Genomic DNA, 9,220 nt, shown 5'->3' with positions numbered 1-9,220 from the left:
TTCCCCAAAAGGGTTTGGAGCTTGTCTGCAGTCAAGGCTCCAAGTTAGAGGACTGGACACTGGGGTCGAGGATCTGACTCTTGGATGACCACCACATAGGGAAACCTGTTACCTCCTCCCTCTCCTTTCCCCTGAAAGAGAAGTCTCAGCACAGTTATTTACAAAGATTTATTACAGGTTCAGGCCGGGAGTCAGGGAAGAGGGGAAGGGGACAGAGCAGCTGGAGGACAAGGAGAGCTTGGCTCCCCCACCATGTGCCCCCCTAAGGACTTATTATACTAGGTGGCATTCCTGGCATCAAAGCACACATAAAATGCAGCAAAGCAGCCTCTGCCAGTCCATCTTCCAGGCACCCAGGCTGGGGAGCAGGTGATAAGGGGAAGATTTACCAAAAGCTGAGGCCGTGGAAAAGATGCCTGAATTCTGGGCCCTGGTAGAAGGCAGTGAAGGGGTGATGACTTGGAATTGCCCAGGGGATGGAGAAAGATCTATGGGCACTTACAAGTTCTCAGTATCCCTTTTCCCCAGATCTTAGGGTCCTGCCCTGTGGGTTTCCTACGCCCAGGGGAGAGGGTCTAGGGAGTAGAATTGTGAAGGATGAATCTTTGTCCCCCATTTACTGGATTTCCCAATGCAAGCTCTCCCATCCCACCTCCTGCTGGGTGTATGGGGGAATGACTGGCAGGGGTAGGCATCAGGCAGCAAGTGCCCAGGGACTCTGGGCATCAGCCGAAGTTGGGCAGACAAGCAAACACAGACCAGCCTTAGTCTTCTAAAAGTCAGAAGCCGCAGCCCTAGCAAGTGAGAAGCAGGGTACAAAATAGGGTGTGAACAGAATGGGTTTCTGGAGAACATCAATGCCTCCTCCCACTTCCTTCCAGGAGATGCAGGGCTGGGTGCCTATGTGCCAGGCTCAGGGTGGGCAGGGCGCTGTGGCTCCTCCCCGGGTTCTGCAAAGCAAGCAGAGGGACTTAGGGCCTGGCTATGCCCACCAAGATCCCAGCCCTGCCTCCTCAGCCCCCCACTCCCAAGTGTCACCATTCAATGCTGGGTCTTCCACTTGGTCCTCAGAGCTTCCGTCTCTCTGGGGCCCATCCAGAGGAGGCGGGCGCTCCCAGGGACCCTCCAGACCTTGGCCATAAGTTGTCTTCTGCCCAGCTGGGGACAGGAAAGAAGGGATAAAAACACGAGCTCTGAGTATCCAGCTGGCTGTCCTAGAACATGAGCCAAGTCCAGCTGCTGGCTGAGACCAAGCTTTCTGAGGGTGTCACAGTGGAGTGGAGTGAGCACTGGACTAAGACAGTGCCTCCAGCGACTAACCACATGTCTTAGATAAGTCATTGTTACCTCTCTGAAGGGGCTGGTAGGAGGGAAGTTCTGTAGACTGCCTTAAATAAGATAATAGTTAACACCCAGTACCAGCACCTAGGAGCCACTCCAGGCTGGGTGGCAACTGATATTTGTTCCTTGGTCATCTTGCCGTTTGACCCACTGCCTTGCCGCTCTCCTGAGAGAACAGTCTCCTCTCACCTCCTCTTCACCTGTTCCGGTGGTGTCAGTGGGAATTAATTCAGCTCTTCCAGCTGAAGCTTTTGCTCCCACATCTGATGCCCCCACTGCCAATACAGAGCAGAGGCCTACGCTATTTTGAGGCGGGGTGCAAAGAGTGGACACTGTAAGGAGGGATGGTTGGTTATTTTTCATCCCCATAAAGGACCAAAACATTTGAAGGTGCATTCAGAGGGTGAGAAGTGGCCAGGAAAAAATAGCCCTGGGAGGGGCTGAGATCTTCCTGCCTAGGAATTCTTTGGGTCTTGGGACCCGGCTGTGTAGATTTTGGGATCTGGGGTCTCTAGCTCTGAGGCCTTCTGTGTCGGTCTTAGGCCCCTCACTGGCCTCTCTCTTCCCAGGCAGTTGGGGTTGGAGGTGCAGACAAGTGGGTTGGTTCTTGAATCCTAGATTCTGCATCCAGACACTAGAGGGCACCCTCTCACCTCCAGCCTAGGAAATTAAAAAAGAGGGAGAGAACCATAGGTTCCTGGAGAGAAGGTATCAACCAGTCCTGTGTCTCCCAGCAGAGACCACATCCTGTATCCAGAAATGCAGGCAATGGGGGCCCTGGACACTCTTAGTCCTCTATCCCTGATCTCTTTACACCTCCCAACGGCCATGGATGGGAAGTCCTTTCTTGGGTCTAGCCTCAAACCTCATGTAGCCTTGCCTTAATTTTTAGGGAAGAGAGGAATTATTAGGGAAAACCTGATAGGGAGAGCAACGGAGTCAAGGATGGGAACAGCCCAGGTGTCAGGTAAGGCTGAGTGTGAGGCATCCTGTGGGGTGAGAGAGTGAGAAGGCCCTTTACATGTGGGAGAAATTGTAAAGTGGGAGGGGGTGTCCCAGGACACTCAAGGAGGACCCCACCCAAGCCCATGATTGGTGAAACTCAGGCTTCACAGCCCCTTCCGCTTACCAGACCCCCTGCTGCCCTTCAGGACTTCCGCCTGGCTGTCCTCCTCCTCCTCTTCATCCTCCTCCTCTTCCTCCTCCTCTTCCTCTCTTGGGTAGCCCAGTTCCCGCAGCTCCCCCAGCTCATCCTCCTCCTCCGAGGCCTGGTTCTCACCCAGGTTGCTGATGGACTGCAGGTGAGACTCAGCAATGCGCTGGACGGCTAGCACAGGGGGACCAGGAAGGCACGGGTCAGCCAGGCCCAAGAAGCAGCCCAAGGCACAGGAGAGGCATGTGGCCCAACCCTCAGCCTCCTTCCTGGGGGCCTGGGGCAGAGCTCACCCCTGCAGGGGTCTAGTTCAAACAATACAGGCTGCTGGTCAGCCTGCTGGGGGCCAAACCAGGGCAGAAGCAGCAGGGGGTAGACTCTTGATCATGTTTGGCTCTTAAGCTGTCCAAAGATGCTGGGCCCCAGAGGCCAGCCCCAGGCATCTCCCCACGCCATAGGGTGCCAAGCTGGACAAGACCAGGCGGGCACAGCAACAGCTTAACATTCCTTGGCTGGGGGAGCTTGTCTACCAGCTATAGCCCCTGGAGAAGGTACTGGACTGGTGGGCCGGGCCCCGGGGCATTTGTCCCTTTCAGTTTCTAGGGGAGTGCCCAGCCTGCTCACCGCTCACCCGGATCCTGCCTGCCACCCCATACTGGGCTTGGTCCCCACTCCCTGGCACTGCTCCATCACAGATGCTACTCCACACACCCCTGCCCCAGGCTCTAAGAGGCAGGAACAGCCCTGAGACTGAGGACACAACAGTCTGCAGCCAGTGACGTCCTTGCCTGGGGATGCAGCCTGCTCAGACACGGCCCCCACAATCTTGACCCACATCCCCAAGCTTCAGCTCCCTGTGCAGTGACCTAGAAAGCGGCAACCACCACCCACCCCCCCAACACCACCAAGGCCTGCTGGGATAGGACCTAGGAAGGGAACAGTGTGGGCAGCTGGAGAGAAGTTTCCAAAAGATGGAAAGGACGAGGGGGTTCAGAGAAAAGGGCCAGGGCTGGAGGACTCTGGGAGAAAGGGAGGGGCGAAGGGGACCCTGGGAGGCGTGGCCAGGGCAGAGGCAGCAGGGGGCCGGGAGCTGGTGGGATTTTGGAGCGTTCGGGTTACTCGAGGCCCAGAGACCAGATGCTGAAGGGCTAGGGGCTGGGGTTGCTACAGCTGCTTCCTAATCCGCAGGCAGCCCCTCCCCTCAAAAAGCCCGAGGGGGTAGATCCAGGCTGGAAACCTCCTGTACAGGGAGCAGGGCCTGGCTCTCCTGCCAACTCGGGGACAGGCACAGAGGGTGTATTGTGCCTGCCTGCTGCCCCGTCTGGCCCCAAGCTCCACCCGGTGCTTCCTGCTAACTCTGGGCAAACTACCCAGGCAATAAAAGCACAATAAATTGCCCTGCCTTGTCCTTGGGGACTCAGCAAAGCTTCACCTTGAGCCAAGTGCAAGAGCTCGGCCTTGGAGAGCCCTCTTCAAGCCAAGACTTGGTGTCTGCCCTTCCTTGCGGACTCTAGGCTTCTCCCCCAACCAATCCCCCAACCCTGCCAGGGGCTTTCCTTTGCCCAGAAAGGGGCGAAACCCACAACATACAGTGCCCTAGAAGTTCAGAAGGGTCCTCTGAGGGTTGGGGAAAGGAGGAAGGAGGAGAGGAGGTGGCAGCTCAAGCATCCGGGGGAGGAGAGTTCAGTTCTTCAGTTCGTGAGCCGCAGCGACAACAATAGGTGCGTGCAGCCCTGTGCAGGGCCCCGTGAGAGCCTCCCTCGTGCCTCGCCTGCCTCGTGCCTCTCAGGGCTCTCTGGGGTCTTCCCCCCCTCCCTCCCGACTGCCTCCTCGCTCTGTCTCCAGCTCTGGGACCCTGAACTCCCCCCAACTCAAGTCTCCCTTTTGGAAGCTCCAAGGTCCCCAGCACAGCCCCTCTCCTGGCCCCCTCCCGGGGCCCTGCTTCTCCCTACTCAGACTCTCCCAGGTCGCAGCCCAAAAGGGCCGGGGGCGTGGGGGTGCACATTTCTGGCCAAGGCAGTCTGCCTGGGAAGCACCCTGGTCTGTTCTCTTCACACCCCCCCACCCCGCCCCTTGCTTACAACCAAGAGTCCAAGGGTGGTTCTTCCCTCTCATGTCCACTTGCCCCCTACTCAGCCCAGGGTGTGGAGGAGAGAGACTTCTCATGTTCTCTCCTCAGAAGATGGCACCTCCTCCCTCACGCCTGCTTCAGGGGCTGGCCTCCCCCACATCCCTACAGGTCGGAAGGCCTTCCAAAAGCTACACCCAGCGCCCGCTTGGCGTCTCCGCATCCCCTCTCCTCTCGTCTCCTCAGTCCCTCTGCTCCCAACTGAGGCAGGCGGGCTGACAGCTGCACCTGTTGACCTCGGCCGGTGGTTGGGAGCTCACTAAACCCAAGGACGGAGCTCTCAGCACATCCTTCAGGCCTCCATCTCTCCCTCCATGGGAGGAGGGGGCTGGCCAGGCCAGAAGAGCTGGAGCTGAGCTGGGGGTGGGAAGGTATCCTAAGGCTTAGTGAGGAAGGGACCCTCCCCACATGCCCACCTGGCCCACCTGTTCCACCAGGTGTCTCTGCCTCAGCTCCCCCGCTGGAAGCCAAGTCTCCAGGCAGCCCTGAAGACCCCCTGTGATCTCACACCTGCTCCTCCCTCTCCCTGGAATACCCCTCTGCCTGGCTCGCCTATTGAATTCCTATCCATCCTTCAAATCCCCTCTCCTCTGTGGCTCTGCCAGATGCTTTGAGGTGAAGGCCCCCAGGAGAGCTGAGGCTAGATCTTACCCTTATTCCACCCCTACCGGGGGGCCTGGCATACACCAGGCGCTCCATAAGAGAGTGCTATAGGAATGACCTGCCTTTGGGGATTGAAAGGAAAAGCAGGAACAGAAGCAGCATTGGTGTGCAGACCTGTGCAAAAGGCCTGGGAACAGGAGGGGAGAGCAAGGGGTGCGACCCAAAGAAGGTGCCCTGGGAGGCGGGAGGCGGTGGAGGTGGTTCAGCGCATGCTTGCAGAGGCGGCAGAGGGCTGAGTCTCTATGTCGAGGCCTACCTGTTAAGTACCTCTTTTCTTTCAACCCCGAAACCTGATTTTCAGACCCACACCACCCTTTTCAGCCTCGGGGAGCCTTGTTTTTCCAAGGCCACATTAAGAAAGAATTGGTCTCTAAGTGGGGGTTGGGATGGGCGCACAAGACAATCCCTCCCCATCAACGAAAGCGCCACACTCCCCCCGCCCCGCCCCGCACACCCAGTGTCAGCCCCTTTCCAGGGGCCAAGGGGACAGGCAGACCATGGGTTGGGGAGTACCTTTCAGCGAGGGGGGTGTGTAGGCACAAGGATTGGATCTCTTCGACTTGAGGTGGTGCCCCTCTCCTGAGGCTCTCTGCCGGGGAAGTGCCAGGTTAAATGGGCTCACAGAGCCCCTTCCTGTAACCCTCCCTCCACTCCCTTCCCCCACCCTGCCAGCCGCCCAGGGCAGCTGCGTTGGCTATCCCGCCTCGGCTTTAGGTCCAGAGCTGTTCCCACAAGGCTGAGGCCAGCTGCTGGCTTTGGGAGGGGCACCACAGCCACGGCCTGGCTCAGGGCGGGGACCCTGGATTCTGGAGGCCCAGCCTGAGTCTGAGCAAAGAGAAGGGTAGAGGAGGATCTGTATCCTGGCACCAGGCATTCTCACCAAGGTGCCAATTGATATGCTAATGTCCTCCTGGGTGGCACCCTGAGCTAGCTGGGAAGTAATCCCCTCCATCTCATCACCAAGGGCCTGGCATCCCTCCTTCCAGCTGCCCCTGGAAACTCACCTGGTGGGGTGAGGCCTCCTCCTCTGGGGAGGCCACCGGTGACCGAGCCAGGAAAAAGAAGAGAGAAAGAATCCGAATTATTGGTACTTTCCCCCAAAATTCAGTCAGTCTCTGGGCCCTTTCCTTCCCGGTGTTGGGAGGCGCCTGGTCAATAAATGAGCCCAGTGGAGTTGGGCTCCTGGACCTTAACCCCCCATTCTCCATTCAGTCTCCTACTCAAGGGACTTTGGCAGGGGCCCCCAGAAGGCATCACAGTTAGGGTGGGGCCAGGACTAGGGCGCAGGGAAGGGGCCCACCTGGTGAGGAGTGCTCTGAGAGCCGGAACAGCATGGCAGGGGTTGGTCTCCTGCGCCGGATCTGAGGAGACAGAGACGGGGAGAAGGCAGGGCAGGACAGACCCTTGCAGCCCGATCCCCACCCCCCACCCAGGCAGCAGGGAACAAACTGTGCTTTGGAGTCCCCAGGGAACCTTTGAATCAAAGACTGTCAGAGCTGAAAGGGACTCCAGAGCTCACCGAACCCCCTCATTTTACCGAGGTGAAAACCCAAGGCTCAGAGACTTTCAGCAAAGAGCTCAAAGCCACACAGCATGCCAAGGCAGAGAAGGGCAAGAAAAGCCCACCACTGGCTGCCAGCCAATGCCCATCTCTCTCCATGGCTACTCCAGAACCACCACCTCCCTTCATATCTTCCCCTGCCATGGCCCTCCCTCTCCCCTTTATGAAGACATCAGACCTCAGGACCCGACGCTGAGTGTGGAAGCTGGCATTCACGTGGCCCTGCCCACCTAAGGTCAGCTCAAGGGCTCCAAAGAAACCAGACTCAGCTGCAGAGGGAGGCTGAGCCTGAACAGCAGGCACCTCCAGCCTCAACCTGAGGCTCAGATGTGCACCTGAGCCCCGGACTGCCTGGGACCTGGGTCTGGGCCCCTTCGGCAGTATCACTCAGGCTGTGGAACTCTTCACCCAGTCCTCATAAAACCTCCAAAGTCGCCCTCCTTGGAACATGAGCCAAGCTGAACAGTGGGGGGTGGTGGGGCACTGAGTACTCCCAGTAACTCCCCCACCCTTCCCCCTAGCTTGGCAATCAGATCAACTGTCAGTTAATTAGGTCCTCTTTGAGCTCCAGGGAAATGCACAAAGAGAACCAGGTGAATTATGCTGAAACTGCCACCTCCCCCTGCCAATCTCCCAACACTGCCCTCCAGATCAAAAGCTGCTTGGGCTGGGGATCAAACCGGTCCCCCAGGCACCCCCCCCCCACAATGCCGTCTCTCTGCAAAATGCCTTGGCCCCCCTCTCACTGCTCTGTTGGGTACCAGCTGCTTCTCAACAACAGCAACAAGTGAATGGCTAAGTGGAGGGGGGAGGCGCCTGCACAAAACTCATGTCTCTTTCGCCATCACGCCCCACATCTCATCCCCACCTTTGGAGGCCTCCGGTACCCAGTGCCCAGGAAGGCTGTCCAGAGGACTCAGATGTCTGTGTGAGGACTTCTGGCTTCTGGGATGACTGGTCATCATTTCCCTCTCCACCCGCCCATGTTGTGGCTTTATCTAGCGGTTAGGACAAAGCTCGGGTGACCCCAGCCCAGGTATGCAGGGTGGGACTAGAGAGATGGCCAGAGCGTGCGGCAGGCGGGCGCAGGCCCGCTCAGTGTAACGGGTCAGGGGACCATGTTGTCACACCAGCGGTCCCCGGGGGACCCCAGAGAAGGAGGACACTGCAGGGTCCAGAGGACAGTCCTCCCACTCTGGGGCCGCCCGGGATTCTCCCGCCCCGGGATCAGGTGAGAGGCCCCGGGAAAAAGTTACAGGAGTCTCCGGCGAACTTCACGCGCTGCCCCGCGCCCCCACTGCGTCGGAGGCGGGCCGGGCGCCCGCGTCTCCCAGGCCGGCTCCGATTCCGGAGCGCAGAGGAGTCGGGGAGTGGGGGTTAGGGTAGGGGGGCGCTGCCAGGGGTGGGGCGCAGCCCCCTTACCATCTCCACCTGGCGGGGGTCGAGCTGGCTGGGGGGCGCGGGCACGGAGAACTGGATCTTCTTGCGGTCTTTGGGGTCCATGGCGGGCGGGGCGCGCGTCGTGGGGTCTCGGGCTGCGATCCCGGCTCCGCTCCCCCGCGCTGCTCCGGGCGCCGCGGCGGCAGCGGGTTGAGTGTGGCAGAGAGGAGCTGGAGGGCTGTTCACGCACAGATAAAAATACCGCGCCGGCGAGGGGAGGGCGCGCGGGGGTGGGGGGCGGCCGCCGGCTCGCGGCTCTGGGGCTCCTGGGTGCCGCGGTCCCCTGGCGCCCGCACCTCGGGCTCGCGGGGCTGGTCTCTGTCCCTCCTTCCCTCGCTCTCTCTGTGTCTCTCCAACCTTCCTCTATCTCCCTTGCTCCCTCTCCGCGAGTCTCCCTCTGTCTCTGTTTCGTTCCGTCTCTCCGGGTCTCGCCCTCCGGCCCCAGCCTTGGGGTCCCCAGCCCGTCCCCTCGGCCTGGGACTGGCGCCCGGGCGCTTGGTGGGAGGGCTCAGGAGACAGTGGCCAATGAGCGCCGAGGAGCGTGTTCTCCCGGGCCGGGAGGAGGGCGGGGAGTGTGAGCCAGGGCCGCGGGAGCGGCCTGGGGGCCCCCTGCCGACTCCCCAGAACTTGAAGCTGCATTATTGATGGAGTCCAGCAGGGAGGATAAAGGGGGGAGGCCGAGGGGAGAGGGGCCGCGGGGACCTGGGACTCTGACTTTAACCCCTTCCTGGCCTAGGTGCTTGGAGTTTCACGGGGAGGCTGTGAGGTCGTGGAGAGAATAGCACCAGCGTGTCACGCTGTGAATGGGGGTGTCCTAGAAAGCGAGTGAGCGTGAAGGAGCGGGGTGTGCGTGGGAGGACACATGTCAGTCATCATGGCAGGGAGTGTGTGAAAGTGAGTGCCAGGGACCCTGTGGTGCCTAAAGCTGGGGAGT

At 59.7% G+C, this 9,220-nt stretch overlaps 1 protein-coding gene across 1 annotated transcript; it reads right to left on the bottom strand.

Moving 5' to 3' along the window:
• Positions 1–153: 153 nt before the first annotated feature.
• On the bottom strand, positions 154–8,787 carry PPP1R1B (protein phosphatase 1 regulatory inhibitor subunit 1B). Its single transcript, XM_019982384.2, has 7 exons — positions 8,269–8,787; positions 6,586–6,646; positions 6,290–6,312; positions 5,799–5,874; positions 2,471–2,668; positions 1,039–1,158; positions 154–950 (listed from the first exon to the last, which is right to left on the bottom strand). Exons 1-7 carry the CDS (start codon positions 8,347–8,349, stop codon positions 901–903), a joined length of 609 nt encoding a protein of 202 aa, XP_019837943.2. The 5' UTR covers positions 8,350–8,787; the 3' UTR covers positions 154–900.
• Between the last annotated feature and the right edge of the window lie 433 nt (positions 8,788–9,220).

Source organism: Bos indicus, chromosome 19 (genome assembly GCF_029378745.1).
Source record: "Bos indicus isolate NIAB-ARS_2022 breed Sahiwal x Tharparkar chromosome 19, NIAB-ARS_B.indTharparkar_mat_pri_1.0, whole genome shotgun sequence".
Taxonomy (NCBI): domain Eukaryota; kingdom Metazoa; phylum Chordata; class Mammalia; order Artiodactyla; family Bovidae; genus Bos; species Bos indicus.
Note: the sequence above shows the minus strand (reverse complement) of the source record. Positions and strands in the feature narration are given on the sequence as shown.

Coding starts and splice junctions, on each gene's coding strand:
- PPP1R1B (XM_019982384.2), bottom strand. CDS start 8,349: ATGGACCCCAAAGACCGCAAGAAGATCCAGTTCTCCGTGCCCGCGCCC. Junction 6,313..6,585: donor CTCAGAGCACTCCTCACCAG/GTGGGCCCCTTC, acceptor TGGCCTCCCCAG/AGGAGGAGGCCTCACCCCAC. Junction 1,159..2,470: donor GAAGGGCAGCAGGGGGTCTG/GTAAGCGGAAGG, acceptor TCCTGTCCCCAG/CTGGGCAGAAGACAACTTAT.